At 43.8% G+C, this 23,354-nt stretch overlaps 1 protein-coding gene across 2 annotated transcripts in view; it reads left to right on the top strand.

Moving 5' to 3' along the window:
• The window catches only part of STK24 (serine/threonine kinase 24), a 173,008-nt gene that overhangs the window by 116,121 nt on the left and 33,533 nt on the right, over nt 1-23,354 (top strand). For both annotated transcript variants that reach the window (XM_090258839.1, XM_090258838.1), the window contains exon 3: nt 21,906-21,962. In XM_090258839.1, coding sequence (XP_090114965.1) covers nt 21,906-21,962 — 57 coding nt within the window. The remainder of the gene's footprint in view (nt 1-21,905; nt 21,963-23,354) is intronic.

The raw sequence follows: 23,354 nt of genomic DNA, 5'->3' as shown, positions 1-23,354 counted from the left end.
CTCTGGAACTTGAAAACCATTTTTCACCTGCTCTGGTATATCTACCAGATCATCCTATTAATATTGCAAAAGTACCAAGAGCCATCTCGCAAGATGTCGATTCAACACGGGAGGAGACAGATACCGTGTCACTCCCGAGTCGGACTGCACAGCCATTCTCGGCGGTGCAGATAGACTCTTAAGAAGCTACACCATCGTCTCTCGAGACGGACAGCTGCCGACGACGACCAAGAGCCATCTCTGCTTTCCTCCCCTGTCCACCCAGTTGTCCTCTTTTTGACCTTTGTGTTTGTATTCCTGGAGTCCTCACTTACTGGGGCTCAAAATAGTGGAACAATTTTGATTTGGCTTCTCAGCAAACACTCGTCAATGCCACTAATAGAATATCTCCAGGTCTTGCCTTGATATTCTGCTTTGACTTTCTGATTGATCCTCTTACTTTTTTTCTCCCCTTTATTTATTTTTTAATTGAATTTATTGGGGTGGCATCGGTTAGTAAAATTATAGGTTTTATGTGTACAATTCTATAATACATCATCTGCATACTGTATTGTGTGTTCAACACCCCAACTCAAATTGCCTTCTCTTCCCCAGTCATTCTATAGTGTAGGTAGTTGCTGGTTAAACTTTATCCTCCTTTCTAAAAGTTTTGATTATTTCCTCATTGTTTATTAATTAAGTTAAGCTGAAACTTTATCAACCGGCATTATCCTCAGCTTCTTTAGCTGAACAGGATCACTTGTTTATTCCCTGACCATCTGCTTTTCTTCCCCTACAGGTCTACCAGAAACATATTCCTTGTCACCTTTGCCCCAATCTGTCCGTCACAGTGTTTCAAGGTGCAGCTCAAATACCACTTCTCTTCTGGTGCCTTATCTAAGCCTTTTGCTCATTCAGTTTAGATAGGCCTCTCCTCTGAACACCCATGACATTTTGTGGCTCTTTTGTGCCGCCCACCACAAGCTGTCTTGATTTTAGTTGTTTGTCTACCTTTACTATTATGTAAAGTTCCTTAAAATCAGAACCTAGGTAATTATTACTCATTTTTTTACTCCCTCAGTGACGCCATGTGCATAGTAGCCATCTAAATTCATTTAAGAATGCTAGGATCAGTGAGACAGGGAAATACAGGTTTTTTGAGGTCAAGAACCATATTCTGTACTTGAATACAATTAAAAGGGGCTGTGATGTCAGGGAGTCACTGAGTGACTAGTCTCAGGGTCATAGAGCTGGTAAGGGTCAGAGGCAGGAGTCAAACTCCATCTCAGCATTCTCTATTCATGCTGACATCTTAACAAAAAGGTATTTTTGCTTTAACCATATTTTTAAGGAAGTCTGTGACCCCATGTTGTCTTAATAAAGACCTACTGCATTGTAGATAATTCTTGAGGTCAGCCTTTTATTACAGCTGGTGAATTTGGAGGCCTCTGAGCGCAGTGTAGATTCAAAGCAGACTTACTTCATTTTGGAATTCCTACTGTTACAGAGCCAAAGGGAGTTCTTTCACGTGGTGCCTTGTTGTAAAACCCAACAACTAGTGTTGAGGAAAACACTTTATTTACAGTATTCTGACCTGGAGAGGGCAGTGAGCACTTCAGCTCAGAGCCTGTTCTCCCATGGGACCCAGCACTTCCCTTGCTCCCCTAAAGGCTAGAAGCCAAAAACATGTCCAGAAGTTCCCCATCCCTTTCTGTCAGCCATCTCCTTCAGGATCTGGGGTATGATGTTATCAGACTCCGTATAACAGTCCAGGAAAATATGTGCCGTGTTGCTCTGGATCATGCATGGTTCTCTTTGCCCTATCAAAGCCATGTGGTATTCTCCCTTTCAAAGCCGCATGGAGTTCTCTCCTCTTCATAATGCCTGCTGCTTATTTTTAAATCCCTGACTCTGTCCTGTGACACAGTGGGCATGGTAACCAGTTCTGACCACTTACAGAACCTTGCTCTGTATGCTCTTTCCACACCATTCGTGGTCAAAAACCCTCCCATCTCCTTTGTTCCTTGGAAGAACCAAAGCCATTTGCATAACTAAGACACTAGCCACCAGCCATAATCATGCAAAGGCACCTTAAAAGCTGATCCCTTTTCCCCATCCCCCAACCCGGAGGCTCTGGGGATTTTTGGAGACCCCCACTTGTAACACTACTTACAAATCTTGTTAACTGTGCAGAATCTACCCTGTCTTATTTACCTTCTTATAACCTTCCTGTCATCTGCTAATGTCTGTCAAGCCCCTTTTTCCCTACTGAGAAGAGCACCCTCGTTTTCAGTCACCAATTCCAGGTTCTTAGGAAACAGTTCCAAATATAAGGGACAAAGAAGCCGGTGACTTTCAAACCAGTAGGAGATAATTAACAGTTGAATCATGGAAAAGGGGCCAGGAAATGACATTCCACAGCTCCTCACACATATCTCTGGGATCAAAAGGAGGAAGATTGTCATCACCAAACACAGAGGAATGGGAAGATGTAGCTAGAAAACTTTGCAAATAAGTTGGAGATAGACCTATAACTAGATGACCCTTAGTTAAGCACACCCTGAGTTAAGTAGTTAATCGCATTAGATTGTGAACCCGGATTAACCGGTGATGGAGAAATGGGGGAGAAGGAGAGGGGAGGGGGAGCTAATCGCATTAATATAAAACCAGTTTACTGTTTCTCCTTCGCTTGCGCATGCCTTTGGCTGGCTGTGCCAAGCTCTGCAGACCTGTGAATAAACAAACGCCTCACTTTGCTGCTGAAGTCCTGTGTCCTGGTGTTTTATTGTGAGCGTTTCTCACACAAAGAATTCAGGGCACATTTGCCTGTAAGTGGTATTGTTGTGGTAGGCTTGGTTCTTCTTCCCCACATAGTAAAGAATTACAGATCAGCAAGCCTGTTAGCATGTAAGCAAAGTTTATTAGTGATATGTTCTAATGGAAGAGAACAGGCCTAGCTGAGGTGGGTGAGAAAGGCATAGGCGCTTGCTCTCTTGGTCCTAAGGACTTATATAGTTTGTGAGGCAGGGTGAGGGAGTTACATACGAATTTGGTGGGAGAAGCTGGTGCATTCTCTTTCAAGGGAGGGCTTGACCTCCTAAACATAAGTGTGGGTGGAGGTCTGTTAACTCAGATTCCAGACCACCTCTTGTTTTCCTGTTAAAAACAGATACCTGGAGGAAAGCAGTTAATCAGTTATTCATGAGCTTTTTCTGCAAGCACTATGGACCCCCCTCCACCCCTCCTCCATTTCCTAACCTGCTACCTAACATTTCCTCCCCCTTAAGAATTAGGAACCCAAATCTTTGGAGTTTTGGGGGCAATGACCACTCTGGCTACTTGCTACACTAAAGGGATGTTGAGACTTCTTTGGGTTCCATCTCCTTGCTCACTATAGAGGGAGGAGATGGAAAGAACTGTCCATCAATTGGCTCATGGCAGGTTTCTGGAGCCTGGGGTCCTTGGGGTCAATAGTTGTTCATGGCGATCATTTTTAGCTTTTTATCCTCTATTCTAGAAGAGATTAATTTAGTTAGTAAGTTGATTATTATTGGTCTAAATAGTAATAACACTAATATGATTAGTAATGGGGTTGCAAAGGGACGAGGCAAAGTCATGAGCTGTGAATTTGAATCCTAGAAAGAGGCTGAAGTTTTGATCCTAGACTCACATTCAATTTGGATATTTTGATGGACCTGTCCTGATTTGTTAACATAAAAGCAACACTTCCTTAAGGTATAGGCATGTTCCACCTTCTGAGGCTGTAAGGAGGTCTAATGCCCTGCGATTTCAGAGGGTGATCCTAGCTAATAAGTCCAGTTGGTCTTGGAACATTGCAGGCATTTTCCCTGTTCTAGTTAATGATTCAGGTGTTTCCTGTGATAGGCAGTGGTGAATTCCTAAAGACGCACCCCCTACCGCTGATATTAGAAGAATAAGAGGATCAACCCCTTTGAAAAGATGTCTCTGTCCTTGTAACCAGAGTTGGGAGGATGGCGTTTTCCCATGCTATGGAAATATCAGGAAGAATATACCAGAGGGAGTAGACTTCTCCATTTTGGAGGAAGGATCCAGTATGTCTGGGATCTACAAATCCAATATACTCCTGTTGAAGGAGTACTTCTGCTGCCAAAGCCATATCTGCAAGTTTGACTGGCTGAGTTTCTATAGAGTTATATCTGCCATTGACTGGTTGTTTGGTTCTTGAGCATTTAGTACCTCACCATTGTAATCCTTGTGTTGCCAGCAAGGCTACAACCAGGGGGTCTTATGGGAATGCTGAACGTTATGCTATTTATGAATTCAGTAAAGATAGAGCCTGTCTTTAGTCCAAAATGTATGGCAACTCGAGCGCTTAGGTAAAGAGTGATACAGTAATCTCTTTCCTGTGGGAAGAATTCATTAACCTGATAGGATGGTTGGCCTTGGCAATAAGCTGTTCTAGGTAAGGTTTTGTTTAGAAAGGGCTAGGAATGGCCAGTTTCGGAAAACAGGTGTGTATGAAATCTGTTTCATCCCCCGGGTTAGGAGTTCCTCCAGAGATACAGGGTATTGCACTGAGGGAAGTTCTGTGAGTAGTAGTGTTTGTAAGAGAAGGATTTGGGATTAGGAAATTCTTTTGGCAAGCCTTCCTAGAGATATACCCCCTGGAACATTACTGACAATGCAGAAGGGATAGCTGACCTGAAGATGGTTTATTATATGAGAGTAGAGCCCCTCTAGGGGAGAATTGATTGCTAGTGGAAAAAGTCTTGGGTAACAGTTTAGCAAGATTTTGAATAGCTATAGTGTCCCTGGCCTGGAATGTACAGTCTTTTTGTCTAGGTTAGCGGAGACGTTTCCACATTGTTCTGGTGCTAATGGCTGAACATAGACCTAGCTACCAGTGGAAAGACAAAGCCAACAGAATTTAACTTTAAAGACTGGGCCAAGTGATTGGCTATCCTAGGCAATTTCAGACAGAGACCTAGTGTAAGTTAAACAGGGTAACTAGCACAATAAGAGGCTACTTAGCATGTTCAAAAGTGGTCCTCTGAAAAAGGAAACTATATCCCCCTTCAGCTGATAGGAGTAGGTAGCATAGTCCTGTTGTTTTGAAAATCCTAAGAGTTTAATTTTTCGTTGTCGTTTTTTTTAAAGTATATTTTATTGATTATGATGTTAACAGTTGTCCCAATTTTTCCCCCTTTGCCCCTCTCCACCTGGCATTCTCATTCCCTCCAGCAATACTCCCCACTTAGTTCATGTCCATGGGTTGTGTATGTAAGTTATTTGGCCTCATCCTTTCCTATACTATTCTTAACATCCCCATCTATTTTGTCCCTACCGATTATGGTTCTTGATCCCTGCACCATTTCCTCCTTTCTCACCCTCCCCCCTCCCAGCTGATAACCCTCCAAATGATCTCCATATCTATGATTCTGTTACTATTCTAGTTGTTTGCTTAGTTTGTTTTTGTTCTTATTTTTTAGATTCTGTTGTTGATAGTTGTGGGTTTGTTGTCATTTTAATGTTCATAGTTTTGATATTCTTTTTCTTAAGTAAGTCCCTTTAACATTTTATATGATAATGGCTTGGTGATGATGAGCTCCTTTATCTTTACCTTGTCTGGGAAGCACTTTATCTGCCCTTCCATTCTAAATTATAGCCTTGCTGGATAGAGGAATCTTGGTTGCAGGTCCTTGCTTTTCATCATGTTGAATACTTCTTGCCAGTACCTTCTTGCCGGCAAAATTTCTTTTCAGAAATCAACTGATAGTCTTATGAGAACTCCTTTGTAGGTAACTCTGCTTTTCTCTTCCTGCTGTTAAGATTCTCTCTTTATACTTAGCTTTTGGCATTTTAATTATGATGTGTTTTGGTGTGGTGCTCTTTAGGTCCAATTAGTTTGGGACTGTGCTTTCTGGACATGTAGATATTTCCTTTGCCAAATTAGGGAAGTTTTCTTTCATTATTTTTTCAACTAAGTTTTCAATTTCTTGCTCTGTTTATTCTCCTTTTGGCATCCATATGATTCAGATGTTGGCACGTTTGGAGATGCCCCAGAGTCTTTTCATTGCCTTCTCCTTTTTCTGATTCTTGTTTCTTTTTTCTGTTCTGGTTGAATATTTATTCCATATGTTCCAAGTCATTGATTTGAAACCTGGTTTCCTTTCCTTCAGTTTTGGTTCCCTGTGAATTTTTCTTTATTTCACTTAGTGTAGCCTTTATTATGCTCTTGCTGTACCCAATGTGTTCTCTGAGCATCCTTATCACCAGTGTTTTGAACTCTGAATCTAATAGGTTGGCTATCTGTTTTGTTTAGTTCTTTTTCTAGGGTATTGTTCTTTTCTTTCATTTGGGCCATATTTCTTTGTCTCCTCAATTTGGCAGCCTCCCTGTGTTTGTTTCTTTGTATTAGGTAGAGCTGCTTTTGCTAGAGCGGGAGAACCCACCTTACTGTTTTGTGGCTCTGTATGGTGGGGAGGGGTCGGAGAGGAGACAATGCCACTGCCTGGCTGCTGGAGGGTTGCTTGACACTTGCCCTGTTTCCAGACACTTCACTCCCTTCTTGTATGTGGCTGGAGCCCTTCTAGCTGTTGCCCTGGTGCTGGTTCCCAGAGTTGCTGGGTTTGTGCACATTTTAGGACTGTGCAGGCCCTTTAAACAGAATCTGAGAGACCAGCAGTTTCCTCCACCACCTCAATCCCCACTGTTTTTAAGTATATTTTATTGATTTTGTTGTTACAGTAGTCCCATTCCCCCCACCCCCATTTGCTCCCCTCTGCCCAGTACTCCCCTTCCCTTCAGTACACCCCTTAGTTCATGTCCATGGGTCATGCCTATAAGTTCTTTGGCTTCACCCTTTCCTATATTATTCTTAACTTACCCCTATTTTGTACCAACCAATTATGCTTCTTAATTCCTGCACCATTTCCCCATTTCTCCCCCTTTCCCCTCCCAGCTGATAACCCTCCAAATGATCCCCAAATTTATGATTCTATTCTTATTCTTGTTTGCTTAGTTGAATTTTGTTTTTATTTTTTAGATTCAGTTGATAGTTGTGAGTTTGCTGTCATTTTAATGTTCATAATTTTCATTTTCTTTTTCTTAAGTCCGTTTGACATTTCATATAATAATGGCTTGGTGATGATGAACTTCTTTATATTTACCTTATCTTGGAAGCACTTCATCTGCCCTTCCATTCTAAATGATAGCTTTGCTGGATAGAGTAATCTTATTGTGGGTCCTTGCTTTTCTTCATGTTGAGTACTTCTTGCCAGTCACTTCTTGCCTGAAAAGTTTCTTTTGAGAAATCAGCTGACAGTCTTATAGGCACTCCTTTGTAGGTAACTCTGCTTTTCTCTTGCTGCTTTTGAGATTCTCTCTTTATCTTGAACCTTTGGCATTTTAATTATGATGTGTCTTGATTTCGTCCTCCTTGGGTCAAGCTTGTTTGGGATTCTGTGCTTCCTGGACTTGTATGTCTGTTTCCTTCACCAAATTTGGGAAGTTTTCCTTCAATTTTTTCACACAAGCTTTCAATTGCTTGCTCTTCCTCTTCTCCTTTGGGCACCCCTATGATTCAGATGTTGGCATGTTTAAAGTTGTCCCAGATGTTCCTTTGACTCTCTTCATTTTTTTCATTTCTTGGTTCGTTATTCTGTACTGGTTCACTGTTTATTTCTTCCTTATGTTCCAAATCACTGATTTGAACTATAGTTTTCTTCCCTTCACCATCATTTTTGTGTGGATTTTCCTTCGTTTCATTTAGCATAACCTTCACTTCTTCCCTTATGCATTTGCCATACTTAGGCATTTCTGTCAAGTCTGTGAGCATCTTTATCACCAGTGTTTGGAATTCTGCATCTGTTAGGTTGGCTGTCTCCTTGTCACTTAGTTCTTCCACTGGAACCTTGATCCGTTCCCTCTTTTGGACCATACTTCTCGGTCTCCTCATCTTGACATGTTACGGCTACATAGGCGAGATTGAACACTCTGAAGCGGTGTATAAAGTTAAGCAAAGGATTTTTAATATTGGCCAGGAGTTGGGCAGACCCTGAGCAGGTCTCTAACATGCTCCAACCTACAATGGAGTCTAAACGCTGGGCTTTTATACTGGTGCAGTCTCTTTGTTTCTTCTTTGGCGGGAAACAGCCTTAGGAAGAGGGGGCTGGGCAGGACTGCAGGAATGTCTTGGCAGTAACAGGAACAGAAATTCGCAAGGCTAAAGGTTATCTTCGACGGCAGCATAGCTCTTCAGCCAGGGACGAACTCCCTGTGAGGCAATTTATTTTCAAAGGGCTAGACATTCTGCAAAGCACAACCTTCACAAATGTTATAAACCAGACACAAGCAAGCAAATGGGAGGTGATAGAGGCTGAAGTCCTTTTAGCTTGTAAATCACTAATTGCTATAACACTCCTTCTTACATTCCTTTTTCCAAGGCCTTTTAGCAAGTCCTTGCTACTTCTTACAAAGAACATTTAAAGCCCTTACATACTTACATATTGAAACTTTTTACAGGGAATATTTGGTGCCCCTACAGACAGGCTTCTGTGTTTGTTTGCCTCTGTGTCTTAGGTAGAGCAGTCGCACCTGTTACGTTGTAAGGGGCGGAGCCTTAGTTATTTGTCATTTCAGTACGGGCAACCTGTTTCACCATGTTGTGGAGCTTTGTGTTGGGGAGGGGGTCTGACAGGGAACAATGCCGCTTGCTCAGCACTTTGCCCCTGTTCCAGGCACTTCTCCCACTTCCGTATGGGACTGACGCCTCTCTAGTCGTTGCCTTGGCCGTCGTTCCCAGAGTGGATGGATCTGAGAATGTTCTAGGACTGTGGGGGGCCCTTAAACAAGCAGACTCTACTGAGACTGGCAGTTTCTTCCTCCACCCTCACCCCCACTTGTTTGCACAATTAGAAGCAATAAGACTTTATTTTCCCCGGTGCTGGGACCGTGAGCTGTGCAGTCTGGTCTGGTGCTGGGTGCACTCCCTAGGTGTCCGTCCCTAGTGTTTAAAACGTGAGACCGGGCTTTCCGCTGGCCTGCCGCTGCCACCTCTGCTGTTGCTGCTGCCTCCACACCACGTAGTCACCACCCTGGCTCCGCCCCTCCTACCTGTCAGGATGAGTATTTCTTTTTTATTTCTTTCTTTGTTGGACTTCCATGCTTGATAGTTTGGAACTTCTGGTTATCTCTAGTTTTGAGGTAGTTGTATTCCTTCTTACATGTGGAGGGAGATGCAGCGTGTCTGTCTAGGCCTCCATCTTGGCTGGAAGTCTCCCCACTGGTTTTTACAGCCAGAAGTTATGAGGTTCTATTAATGTAGTAGGTGCCCTGTGGCACAGCCTCCCTGGTCATCCAAGTTGGGTACTCAGGGTGTGCCCTTCATGGGCTTATTGCAGGAAATTACAGGTTGTGAGAAACTCAAGCATCACTTGTAGAGGCAGAAGAACAAGCTTTCATTCATGCATGTGTGCCCAGAGGAGTAGTCTCCAAAGATCTGAGCCCTGAGCTGCACATCTCACAGGCTTTTATGGCATTCTGCCAGAACAAGCGGAAGTCAATGCTCATTGGCAGATCGTTCGCAGGCAAACTGTTATAAAAGTTTTCTGATGCAAATACTCGAGCACAGTTACAGAAACAGAACATGACTGATATTTCCCTATCAGGTTGAGTACATCCTCTTGTAGTTGAGCTTTGGTTGCTGTTGGCAGATCAATGCGAGGGTTTACCCAGGCCAGTCAGCGGCAAGGTTTGGCTGTGATCACTGACCACCAACCTCCACCCTCCATGGAGGATTAACTGTGCAGGGGCAAGGGTGCTCCAGTGTGGTCTGTAGCTGTCCACTGGGTAGGCTGTCCCTGGGGTTTCCTGGGTGGTGCAGGCTGTCAGTCAGTCCCCACCTGTGTTTTGCCTAGGGTACCCTGCCCTGGCTGGTTTAGCTCAGTGGATTGAGCGTCGGCCTGCGAGCTAAGTGTCGCTGGTTCGATCTTCCAGTCAGGGTACATCAGAGAAGGAAAACTCTGACTCCAAAAAACCTCCGCTGCCTTGCGGCATACCTCTTCAGGGGAAAGGCTAAGGGAGTAAACCCCGACAGAAAATCCGGAGCCGGAGTCCCTAAGGCGGTTTGACGTTGTAGTCAACACCGGCAACTCCTGCGGCGCACCTGAACCCAAGCTGTATCGACTCCGTCTTTCCCTTGGATCCTTCAGCTGCGAAGAGAGGGGGGGTCTGCTGCATGGGCAACAGCAGACCCTCCATATTACCCTGCCCAGGCTCTGTAGCTTCAGCGTCATCGCAAGATGTCGATTCAACACGGGAGGAGACAGATACCATGTCACTCCCGAGTCGGACTGCACAGCCATTCTCGGCGGTGCAGATAGACTCTGAAGAAGCTACACCATCGTCTCTCGAGACGGACGGCTGCCGACGACCCTGCCTATAAAGCTATAAAGCAATCTGAGATGGCTGCTATTTGTGCTGGGCTTGGAGATTCAGGTGAAGCCAAGCTGTGAATCTTAAGCTAGAAGCTGGTAGTGCTAAGTATAGAGGTGATTGAGGCCATCTGTAGCTTGTTTGGCAGGATTTAGGAAGTTGTGAAGCATGAGCCAAGACAAGTCATTCATATGGAAAAGGAACATGGATGGGCTCGTAAGTTGGGTGGGGCAGAGTCTCTGGACATCTCCAAGGTGGGTCAAACAGTGTTAGCCAGGTTGATGGAATCTTAAGATGTGGCTTGCTCTATCTGTAGGGGTAGGGTTTAGAAAAGAGACACTTGAGTTTCTCCCTGTATACCAGTGATGTCTTTCAAACTGCTACACCAGTGCTGGTGCTCAGAGGGAGCAAGTCTGAGTAGGTGAGACCGCGTATGGAGTGAGTCTGAGTAGGTGAGTCCGTGTGTGGGTTCTTGAAGAGGAACTGCTTGGAGCTCCAGCAGTTTCTTCTATCGACTCAATTCGTGCTGGTTTTTGCAGCCAGAAGTTGTGGGGACTTAATCTTCTTGGCACTAGACCCCTGTGCTCAGGGGCCTGGTGTGGAGCTGAGACTCCTTGCTCTAAGATATCCCTCTTGAAGTTTTACCTGTCACGATGAATATGGTTTCTTTAATTCTGTAGTTGTGTGACTTCCATTCAGCTCGATTTCTGACGGTTCTGACTGATGGTGGTTCTATATTTTGTTGTAATTTTGATGTGGTGGTGCGAAGAGGCAAGCTTTGTCTGCCTGTTACCAAGCAAAGCAGGGCTTGTTCATGTGGCGCTTTAGTGGAAGACCCAACAATTAGTGTTGAGAAAAACAGGTCTTTATTTGCAATATTCCAACCTTGACGGGGCTGGGAGCACTTCAGCTCGGAGCCCTGTTCTCTCACGAGACCCAGCATTCCCTTGCTCCACGAAAGGCTATAAACCAAAACCAAGCCCAGTAATTCCCCATTCCTTATCTGTCAGCTCTCTCCTTCAGGATCTGGGGTACATTGTCTTCAGCCTCTGTGTAATAGTCCAGAAAAGCATATGCCATGTTACATTGGATCATGGTGAAGTGCAGGAAAGGCACAAGTCCTAAGAGAGTGTCCTCTCCTTATGTCTTGAGTTCTAAGAGTCCATATAGAGTCTGGGTCAGCAAGGCAGAGTCTTTGGTGGCTTTGGAGTCAGCCGGAGCAGGCTTGATCAAAGCAGCAGCATGCCTGTTTTCTTACTAGCCCAGGCCGCATGGTTGGATCCTGACTGCAGTCTGCGAAGCTGCTGCTTCCTTCTCACTGTGGAACAGCTTCACTACAAACTGCACAGTTGCTACTTCACAACAGGCAGCCTGGCTCCCCTTCTGGCTCAGGGCTCCTTCCTCATGGCTATTCCTCCTCTTCTCTTCTACACTCACTCTGCCCACATTGCCCTCTTCCATGGCGGACCAGCTCTCCTATAAAGCTGCCTGCCTGCTACATCATGTCTTTCTTTAAACATCAGACTTCCTAGCCAGCTCCCATCCATACCCTTTTGGACTACATGGTTTTTCCATTTCTTTTATCCTCATGGGTCTCCCTAATTTTATATGCTGACCTAGAGCACCATTGTTATGAAAAGTATCTTAAGCCTGTCATCTGTCCTTTTCCTGGGCTGAGGTGGTCAGGTGCTCAGCATAGCTTCCCTGCAGGAAAGGCTAGTACCTTAAGCCTATCATCTGCCCTTTTGCCCTTGGCTGCAGCACAGTTATTAGTTACCAACTTACCATAAATATGCAAAGTACCTTAAAAGCTGTATTATCCCCTTTCCCCATTCGCAAAACCATAAGCTGCAGAGCCCTCTCTGTTTCATGCCTATGTCGCCAGCTTTAGGGCTCAACTCTCTGAGAGTTTAGTTCCTTCCATGGTTTGACTTCAGAGTAGTGTATCCAGGGACCTTGATGGATGTCAGGGAAGACATAAGAACAGGGAGGGGTCCTTTCCAGGAGGGTTGTAGTTGAGAACCAGTAGAACTATCTTTCCAAACTTGTTAAAACATGGGCCTCCTGTGGGTTACAATGGGGCAGTTGTATCCTGACTAGGTTTTTGCTGTAGGCCAAATTCTCTCAGGGTGACCTGAAACTGAGCCACCAACTGTGCATAGACATTTAGGGAAGCCTCTGTGTCTAACAAGAGCTCTGAATATAGAAAAGGTGTCTCAAGAGGACTGAATATCAGGCAGGGTTTGGGGGTCACCGTAGTCCAGAGCAAAGCAATTGGCAAGGCTTCTTTCCAGTTAAGAAAGGTTTCTGGTGTGTGAGAAATGCTCACAATAAAAACTGGGTCACAGAACTTGAGCAGCAAAGCGAAGCGTTTATTCACAATTCTGCAGAATCGGGTGCACCACCAGCCCGGAAAATGCGCTCAAACAAGACAAAGAGAACTGGTTTTATACTGTCATTAGCTCCCCCTCCCTTCCTCTTCCCCATTTCCCCATTACTGGTTAAACCGGGTTCACAATCTAATGTGATTACTTAACTCAGGGTGTGATTAACTAAGGGGATCTAGTTATAGGTCTATCTCCAACTTATTTGCAAAGTTGTCTACCTACATCTTTCCGTTTCTCTGTGTTTGGTGACAATAATCTTCCTTTTGATCCCAGAGATATGTGTGAGGAGCTGGAGAATGTCATTTCCTGGCCCCTTTTTCATGATTCATCTGTTAATTATCTCCTACTGGTTTGAGAGTCACTGGCTTGCTTCTTTATCCCTAACAGGTGTGATTTTCTAATAGCAGTTTTTAAGAATTTATTGGCTGTACATGTCCTGATAACTTGGGGTGTCAGGGACAGTGGAGTTTGTAGGCTATTCCCAGGGCCTTGGAAATTATTTGGACTATGGAGGAAGTAAATGCTGCTCTGTAGTCACTTTGAAGTGAACAGGATAACCTGAACCTAGGAATAATTTCATGTAGAAGCTTCTTAGCTACTTCTTGAGCCCTCTCAGTTCAGGAAGGAAAGGCATCTGTTCACCCATTAAAGGTGTCTACAAAGACTAACAGGTGTTTGTGTTCTTGTCTAGGGGGCATTTGGGTGAAGTCTGTTTGCCAGTCCTCTGTAAGGATCCCTTGGGTAGGGCAGGCTGGGCCAGCATGGCTTAATTGCTCCCTGGGGGTTATTAAGAAGGCAGGTGGGACAGGAAGCTGCTACTTGATCAATGGTCTTGGATAGTCCCTTTCCCTGAAATATCTTATTAATAAGGGTGGTTAGAAATTCCCTTCCAAGTGAGTTGATTTGTGGAAGGACTTAATAGTTTTCCTTTGTATTTTGAGGGGTAGGAGTAAAATAGTTCCTCAACTAAGCCATCCTGAAGGGAGAGGTTGAAACCCTTTTGGTGTCACCAAGACTGCTATTCTTCACTATAGGGTGGAGTGGGCAGGGATGCCTCAGAGATGAGAGCCCTACAGTGACTGGGCTACTGGGAGTGCTGTCTGCGAGGCGATTGCCCTTGGCTACCTCAGAATCCCCTTTTTGATGCCCCTTACAGTGAATGAGCCTCAAGGAGTTTTAAGATTTGGGCTGTACTTTCTGTGGTGAGGAAGCCTCTTTCCTTCCATATTGCTATGTGAGCATGTAGGATAAGAAAGTGTATTAGGAATCTTTGAAAATATTTGCCCTTTTTCCCTCTGCTAGTATAAGCACTTGGGTAACAGGAGTTAATAATTCTAATTGAGCTGAGGAATTGGTAGGTAGTGCTCATGCCTCTGTTGTCTGGTGGAGAGAGACAGCTGCATACCCTACCTTTCTTTTTCCCTCTAGAACAAAACTGCTGCCATCTGTGAGCCAAATAATATCTGGATTGTCTACAGGCCGATTGGAGAGATTGGGGTGAGGATTAAAGGAGATAAATAGAATTTCAAAGCAGGAATGGAATGGCAAATCCTCCACCAAACTGGGAAGGAGGGTGGTGGGATTTAAGGTCCCACAGACAAAATATAGTAACATCAGGATTTTCTAAAAGTAGGGCCTGGTATCTTAAAAGTTGATTATCAGAAAGCCAGTAGGGACCCTAGTTTATAGGTATTCTGGGATCCTATGACTGGTATATGCCTGGATTGGAGCCTCAAGAACCAGTTTAAAAACTCTTCTAGAGAAGGCAGAGGGCCTTAACATATGGGAAACAGTATGGCCATTCTCGAGCAGTGGGGTCTAGCTTTTGAAATATGTAGACCATGGATTCATAGGTATTACATAAATTTTGGGTGAGAACCTCAAGGGCTGTTTCCTCCTTTTAGTGCATGTATAGTTGGAAAGGTTTGTAGGGAATAGGAAACCCTAGGGCCGGGGCCTGAGTGAGCAGAGTCTCAAATTGATTGAAAGCCTTTTGTTGATTTTGTCCCTATTTTAAAGGGCCCGAATCTTCCTGACTCCTGAGATTATTGTAAAGGGGTTGTGCAATGAGGCCATAATTAGGTATCCAAATCCTGCAATACCCAGTTAGGCCAAGAAAGGTCCTTAGTTGTTTTCGGGTACTAGGTTCAGGGAGCTGAGTGCTAGGGAATGGTCCCATTTTTCCAGGAGTAAGGACCAAGGTCAAATAATGTATTTCCTGTTTAGTTGAGCCTTTGACTTAGAAACCTTATATCCCCTTGTAGCTTAAAAATTTAATGTCTGAATAATATGCAAGACAGTTTCCAATTTGGGAAACTATTAAGTAAATGATCTATATACTGAAGCAATGCTCCATCTTTTAGCTGTCAGTCAAGTCCTCAGCCAGGGCCTAACCGAATAAAAGGGGGCTGTCCCTGAATCCCTGGGGTAGGGTGGTCCAAGTTAGTTGCTGGGACTGCCCTTCATGGAATGTCCATTCAAAGGCAAAAAGAAATTGGGACTTTATGTCCAGTAGGATGCAGAAGAATGCATCTTTGATCTAACACAGTGAACCATGCGGAATCTGTAGGAATTGTTCCCAAAGTGTGTATGAATTGGGGACAACAAAGTACAATGGAACTACCGCTTCATTATTAATTCTTGGACTAGTCTATAGGAGTTGTCCTTTTTCCTGACCACTAAAACAGGGATGTTACAGGGGAACTAGTGGGTTTTAAATAGCCTGTGAGAAGGAACTTAGAAATTATAGACTGAAGCTCAGCCCTTGCCCTCAGGCCTTAGTGGTTACTTTTTCTGATGAGGAAACTGTGAAGGATCCTTAAGCTTAATGAGGATTGGGGTAGTGATTTTATTCTGGCAGGAACCCCAGTATCCCAGACTCCTGGGTCAACTTGACTCCCATATAGTGGTGAGAGTATTCAGATGGCCTTCAATTTGCATAACTAACATTTGGAGAGGTGATTTTAGTACAGGATTCTCTCCTATAACTATGTATTTTGGTTCCTAAGAATTGGAGAAGATCCCTCCTGAGGAGAGGAGTTGGGCATTCAGGGACTACAAGAAAAAAATGAATGAAATAATACTTATCCCAGAGACAGCCCAAAGGAGGAGTGAAATTCTTAGTGATGGGCTTTCTTGCTACACCCAGGACAATGCAAGTTTGGGAGGAAAGTGGTCTAGAGAAGGCAATGAAGACAGAGTAGCTGGCCCCAGTATCTAATAAAAAAGTTACTGTTCTACCTTCCCCATCCATGCATATCCTGGGTTCCAGTCCAGTAAAAGTGACCTTTTGAGCTGGGGCTGACTGGTGTGGGCAGCTTCCGTCCTGAGTTATAACATAGGCAAGGCAGTTGTGACCTCAGGCTCAGGGGTCCTTCAGTCCAATGGCCTATAGTCCTGCATTTGTGGTATGGCATTTAAAGAGGCTTATTATGATTAGGTCACTCCTTTGCCCAGTGCCCCATGCTTGTGACACTTAAGTGTCTTTTGGAGCAAGCCATTCAGCGCCTGTAGGATGTGACGTGAATGTCTTGCAAGCACAACTAAAACTTGGGCCTGTCTAGTCTCCTTCATTTACTCCTGCTGAGCGATGACCTCCCTCTCCTCGTTGCAGTTGTGAAAGACCTGATTGGCTGTGACCAGCGTTTCATTCAAGGAAACCCCAGGTCCCTGGAGAAGTTTTTGTAATGTTCTTTTAATGTCAGAGGCCAGAATTGGGTTAAAAATTTATCTTTTAATATTACTTGTTCCTCATAAGACTCTAAACCTAGGTTAGTATGCCTCATGAAAGCTCCCCTCAGCCTTTCTAGGAAAGTAGTAGGATTTTCATCTGGGCCTTGGCTGATGGCAGACACCTTTAGAATAATTATGGCTTTTTGGCAGCCTCCCTTGAGTCTTGCCTTAATACAGAGTGAGAAATGGTTCCTTTCCCACTTTCAGGAATTTCTGTTATAATCCCATTCAGTGTCTTTGGGTGGGACAGCTGTTCCTCCTATAGGGTGTTTGTTGTCATACAGATTTGTATTGTTAGCAAATTTTCTGGCTTTTTTAATTACCTTTTCCTGCAATGTCTGACAAAGTTTGTCCCAAAACTACCATCACGTCTTTCCAGGTCAGTTCATATGCTGAAGTAAGGTGCTGGAAAGCATTTATAAATTTGTCTGGATTGGCCAGATTTCTCTCAATAGTTTCCAAGGTCAGCTTTGATTTGCCTGAGTTCAGTGAAGGAGAAGGGTCTGTGTATTAATTGGGGGCCAAATTCTCCTGCTCTTTCTCTTAGGGGCAAGAGTTTAGTTGTCCAAGCAGCTTTAGGGGCAGGAGAAGCAGTGGCCAGTGGTTGTTGTGGTGGGGGGACCTTGAGTATACAGGGGTAGGAAAGAAGGCAGCAAAAGGCACTTCTCTGGGGCTGGGATTGGTTCAATGAGCATTTGGGGATCAGTAAAGTGCCACATTAGTAGGAGTAGGTTTACAGTTTTTGCGTAAATCTCTGGGCTTCTCAAATAGAAAAATGCTTGTGTATAAGGAATTTCTGACCATTTTCCAAGATGTTTACAGGAGAGGCTGAGTTGTAGAACTGTGTTATAGCTTAGGATCCCATTAAGGGGCCAGACTGTGAGAAACGCTCACAATAAAACACCAGGACACAGGACTTGAGCAGCAAAGCGAGGCGTTTATTCACAAGTCTGCAGAGTTGGGCTCATAGCCAGCCAGGACCATGAGCGCGCGAAGTAGACAAAGTAAACTGGTTTTATATTAATGCAGTTAGTACCAGAGTTTGGTGAAAAAGGAAAGGAATTGTTTATTTAAAGGTTATACAGATGTAGATTAATGGTGGATTTCTGCCGTTAAGTCTCCCTTTAAAACACGCCAGAACACATAGTCCTGCCTCCCCCTGCCAAACCAGACTAGTTTCAGAACAGAAAAGTCAGAGGTACCGTTTCCCTCTAGGAAAATGGAAGTCCATGGCTTTGTATTTCCCAGACACAGGTCAGCTTTACTGGCAGCTTCCATTCATTCATGCCTGATATGGGAGGTTTTGCCTGTGTCCCGGTGTTTTTTAATTCCTAATTTGGAACCGTGTGGCACCTTCTTACCCACTTGATCTTATTGTTGGTTGGTGGGGTGCTTCTGCTCTCTCAAACCTCATGACTCTCTCCTGCTTAATGGCTGCCGCCTTATTTTTAAAACCCTGACTGCAGCCTTTGTTGAAGTGGGTATGGCGACCAGTCGTGGCCACTTGTAGAATTTTGCACAGGCCCCCCCGTAAGCTTTTTGTCACTATTCTATGGTCAAAGCCCCTCCCATCTCCTTGGCACGTGGAATAGCCATAGCTGTTTACATATTAAGAAACTAGATATCTCTTAGGAATAGGGCTGTGCTCCTCTGAGTCCCATCCCCCAAATTTTGTAGATGGTATTGTCCTCCCTATGCACCACTGAGTCCTGCTGCTTCTGCCTCTCAAACTTCTCCAGATGAAATCATATTCAGCTTTGCTTTCACCTCTTCTTACCTCTCCCCAGAGCATGCAAAGGCCTTTAACTATTTCCGGCTCCTTCTCCACGCACCTTGAGCGCCTGTTCCAAAATGAGTATATGCGTTGGTACCCTTCAGAGACTTTTAGGAGAAGGTCTGACATATTTACCCCTGGCTGCTACTTTCTCTGTAGCTTTACTTCAGGTCACTCTCCACCAGGCCCCTTCCTTGTCTTCCTGTGTTGTAGCTTCACTCCTGACATTCTCGTTGCTGACCTGCACTTTTCCCCTTGGTCCCCTCCCTTGATTTCTCACCTGACCCCAATGCCAACTCATCATTAGGGTTTATTTTAAAAGGCATTTGTTCTGACTTGAACTTGCAGATCCCTGTTGTAATTTGTTGGAGATTGTCTTCAGCTCTAGAAGGCAAGCTCTCTGTGGGGAAGACAGATGCTTACCCTGCTTATTGCTGCTTCCTGATGCTGGTCCCTGGGAGAGGCTGCCCAGTGGCATCTTTCCCTGGAGTGAACGGGGACTGGCCGACTGTCCATGGCAAGAATGAGTGACACACCCAGTAAGGTTGGAAAGCAAGTTGAGGCAAGAGGCGGTAGCCAGTGGAACTTTTCATGGTGCAATTTCCATCTCATTCCAAAAACTCAGTCATAGGGCAGTGGCCCGAATAAAGGACCTTACACTGTTTTCCTAAGTGCCCTTGAATCTGGTGAACTTCGTGTTCGTATAGCATTCATACCCCAGTGTGTCTGGTACTCGGAAGCAGCTGGATGAAAATAGAGGCAGGCTAATCTTTTTACTGCCTCTTTCTCTCCAGGAAGATGGGGTCTTTAAATGAAAGGTTGGGGTTTTAGCCTTCAGCTAAGGAGCACCTAGTTTGTCATTTGTTCTGCTATTGCTGTAATGCCCCCCTGTGGTATTAGGGCACCACTGGAAAATGGGTCACTTATCCCTGAAAAGAGAACATAGTGTTTTAAAAGGGTGTTTTGTTTCCTTGGTAGTTACCTGCTGGGCTGGCCCAGTAGGGATTTAAGATTATGGAGCACTGAAATGGCAGACAAGGTGTGGTCACTTGTGTTTTGCTGTTCCTGGAAGCAGTTTGGTGACACTGGAATCTCCAGAGTCAGCAAAGATTATTCCCAGGGTGTCCTGTTGCGCAGCTCCCTGCAGGTGAGGAGTGATGCTTTTTTGAGGAGACATTACCTGCCTGCTGAATGTTTATCTTGCTCTCAGCAAACTTGTCCTTAATACCCATAAAATAATGAAAAAGATAGCTGGGTTGAACAGCCCCATAAAAAAGAGAATGGGAGTAGAAATGTGAATTTCCAAGTTCCTTTATAGAAAAGCAATTTGGCCCTGGCCAGTGTGGCTCTGTTGGCGTGTTATCTTGTAACTGAAGGGTTGCAGATTCGATTCCTGGTTAGGGCACATACCTGGGTTGCAGAGTCCAGTCCCCAGTCCCGGAGTACATGATCCCTCGTCTGGGTGCGTACGGGAGGCAAACAGTCAATGCTTCTCTCACATCTGTGTTTCTCTCCCTCTCTCTCTAAAAGCAGTGAAAAAATGTCCTCAGGTGAGGATAAAAAACAAACCTTTCATTAAAAAAAGAAAAAGAAAAACCATTTAAATTTCCTATGTCATCAAAAATGTTATTAGGTGTTCCCTGGAATAGTTTATTTCTAGATATTCTAGATATCAGCAAGATGCTTTTGGAATGTTCAGAAGGAGCAACACAAATGTTCTCTAGTAGCGAGTGTTAAAGAAATCTGTCATTGGGCATGTTTGTGAAAGGAGAGAAAAGCTAGAGAATACTCTTTCTGATAGGAAGTTCTCTTTAAATCAGAACCAGGAAGTGATTGAGCCTGTTCAAGGCAGTTGCCCTTGACTGGATGGATGGTTCTTAAGTGAGTAAAATCTTTGTATGTATATGGTGGATTCCAAACACATCATTTAAGGCTTCTGTGCCTTTTCTAATCTAGACTTAATTTGTCTTCATCATATTAGTAGTCAGGGGCATTTAAAAGCTCAAGAAAGTATATACAGTCAAACTTGGACTGTTTATTTATAATATTATGGAATTGACTTCAAATGTCAGGATTTATTTTAAATTTTAAAAAGAATTCATTTTACAAATGGAGAGCATGCATTGGTGCCTCCCTGAAGTGAATACACAGGCAATATAGTTTACCCTTCCATGACTACAGAGTACCGTAATTAACCTATCCAGAGCTTGAGTGTACTAGACGCTGTCCCATGGCACTTGTTTGTTGTTGGTGGGAAACAAAGACAAGTAAGATCTGAAATGAAAGTCAGACCAATTGGTGCTGAAACAGAAGTCTGCACAGTATATGGCGCAGATGAGGATTTTCCTGACAGTGAACTGCTGAGGTGAAAAGGTCTGTAAAGCCCGAGCCAGTGTCACTAGAACCATGGAGTTGAATGGGCACCTGACAGAGGGGCCTTCTTGGGGGTGTTCTGAAGAGCGAAGGCATAGTTCCATCCTGAAGGTACTAAAGAGCCTTGGAAAGGTTTGTTTTTCTATTCTCTCTTGATATATACAAAAAGCTATGATAAAATATTGAGTTAGCAATGAATCGTGCTGATTCATTGCATACCCATGAACATGGCTCCCATATAGCTGGTTGAAATATCACCAGTGTTGTGACAGGTTATCCGCTACAAATATTACTGACGGGTTACTTGCCACCAGTGCTATTATGGGTTATTCACATTACCAGCTGTTGTTCTGGCACTTGGCTAAGTCCTCAATCAGAAGCCTCAGATTGTAAGGAGGGGTCAGGATCTTGAGATCTGGCTTATCCCCAAGCCCACGTTTTCCTGATCACCACATAGGCACTCCCTCTTGGAGAATGGTGCAGGTATGTGCTTCCTTGCTTGTTTGTTTTCAGGGGAGAAGCAGTTTGGGATTTATGTCTAAAAAGAGAACTCTACTTCATGAAAGGCAAAAGGAAAAGACAGAGTCACAAATGGCGCCTCACCCACTGGTGAAGGGGGAGCTGCGGGGACACAGGCATAAGGCTTAGTAAGCAGGGGCCTGCTTTCCTGGAAAGCTCCCTTGAGGAGAGGACAGTAGCCTTGAGGTGGGGAGTGTGATATTGGCTGCCTTTCTGTGAAGCTCACTTCAGTGCCATACCACCTTTGGAGCATTGCCTTTCTCTTTGCTCACAGGGACCGAGGGTCAGTCCCTGCATCTCAGAGCTGCAGTGACCTGCTCCCATGGCTGTATGCTCTGGGCACCTCCTGGCTGACACCTAGGGTAGGACTTGTGTGACAGCTGATGGCCTTAAGTGGCTTTGGGAACTGGTTCTCAAACCTTGCTGTGCCTGTGGGTCACTGACTAAGATTGTTTAAGAATGGAAACCCCTTGTGTTCCCATCTTCAGAGATTCTGGTTCATGAGCCAGAACACATTGCCTAGAAGAGTGATGCCGGGGCCCTGGGCAGGCTGTTGAAAGGCCCTCTCTGACATTGTGCAGGTTTCTCTTGCCTACGACTCACTTGGACACATCTTTCTTGATGATGTACATGTATTTATAAAATTTACTAGTTTCAAAATAACAAAAATATACTTTTTTCCCCTGGTTTTGCTTGTTTTAAAAGTAATGTCTTTGTTTTTGTAGGATACTAAATTGTGGATAATAATGGAATATCTTGGTGGCGGCTCTGCACTAGATCTAGTAAGTATTAAGTTGGAAGCCTGTACACATTAAAGCTCTTCTCAAAGTTGGTTTTGTATATAATTCTGTGTTTATCCATTTCTATTTCTCTCTTTTAAGTTCATTGAAAAATGGACAAAACTATTTCTTATAATATGTATTTCTGCTTCTGATATATTACTGAAAATTATAGGTCTACTTTTGAAACCATTTTTGTTGTTTCTTGGGGAAACTCATGAATTCATTCATAAAGCCGAGAAAGAGTCTACCTGTCACTATCTTACTGAAGAACAGTTTGTTAGTTTTCTAAAACTGGTTTTAACTTTTGTAGACCTGATACCCCATCATTGTTTCAAGTTTCAGATAATAACTTAGCTTCCAAAATATGTGGGTAATATTTAATTTATAATTAGTTAAAATTAAAACATTTTCAAGAGTAAGAGACAGGCAGGGTGTGATGATTGCAGTATGGCACCACATATCAGAGCAGTGGTCAGGTTTATGTGAGTTTACGGTGGAGCTGGGCCAGAACCAGCGGTCATCTCCTACCTTGTCTCCACCTACTGTGCCATTAGTGTGTGTGACTGTCTTCCACCCAAGGTAGTGGAAGCTAGGTATAGCATGATCTCAAAATCATAAGTCTGTGACTTCTGTCTCATTGTAAAACATGGTTCACATGTTGGCCTCTGATGAAATGCTCAGAAATAACCAGTGAATCATAAGCATTGCTTAAGTATTGCTTGAAGCACAGTATATACAAAACAAATTTTTAAAAGAACTCACACAGTTAATTAGCACTTCACATTTCATCCCCACTCTGGTTATGCAGCAAAATTAATGTAATCAGCTATTTTCCTACCTGAACTGTAAAAGCCAGATTGTTGGGTGAGTGGGATTTCCAAGACCAGCCTAACCTATCATTTTAATGTTAGAGGGTGGGTCCTGCTTGATAGAAAGATGTCAGGATGATGGGTGTGCACTATTCACAGCTCTCAGAGTGAGAGCTGAAAGAAACCCATGTTTGTTAGTGGTTATAGTCTACATAGGTTTTATTCACTAAGGAAAGAGGTGCCTTTCGATTAAAAGGAGCTTGCTTTCTCATAGTAATAATAGCAATTCATAGTTTCTTGGGGAAGGTAAACCTATAAAACTATAAACTTTTAAAAGCCTTATGTACCCAATTTAAACAAAATCATCTAATGTTATAAACTATAAAAGCAGTTGGTCAAAATGATGTTCAAAGGAAAGTTAAAGAAAACAATTTAATATGCCATAAACCATTGCATTAAAATGGGAAAAGTGAAAATACAACTGGATAAATTTTTCTGCTTGCTTTGCTGCTTTTCAATAAAAATGCACATTACGACTTCCGGTCAAGATGGAGGCCTAGACAGATGTGCTGTGTCTTCCTCC

Source organism: Furipterus horrens, unplaced genomic scaffold (genome assembly GCF_987537825.1).
Source record: "Furipterus horrens unplaced genomic scaffold, mFurHor1.1.pri manual_scaffold_12, whole genome shotgun sequence".
Classification (NCBI taxonomy): Eukaryota; Metazoa; Chordata; class Mammalia; order Chiroptera; family Furipteridae; genus Furipterus; species Furipterus horrens.
The sequence above is the reverse complement of the archived record's forward strand: the minus strand, read 5'-3'. Positions and strand labels throughout refer to the sequence as shown.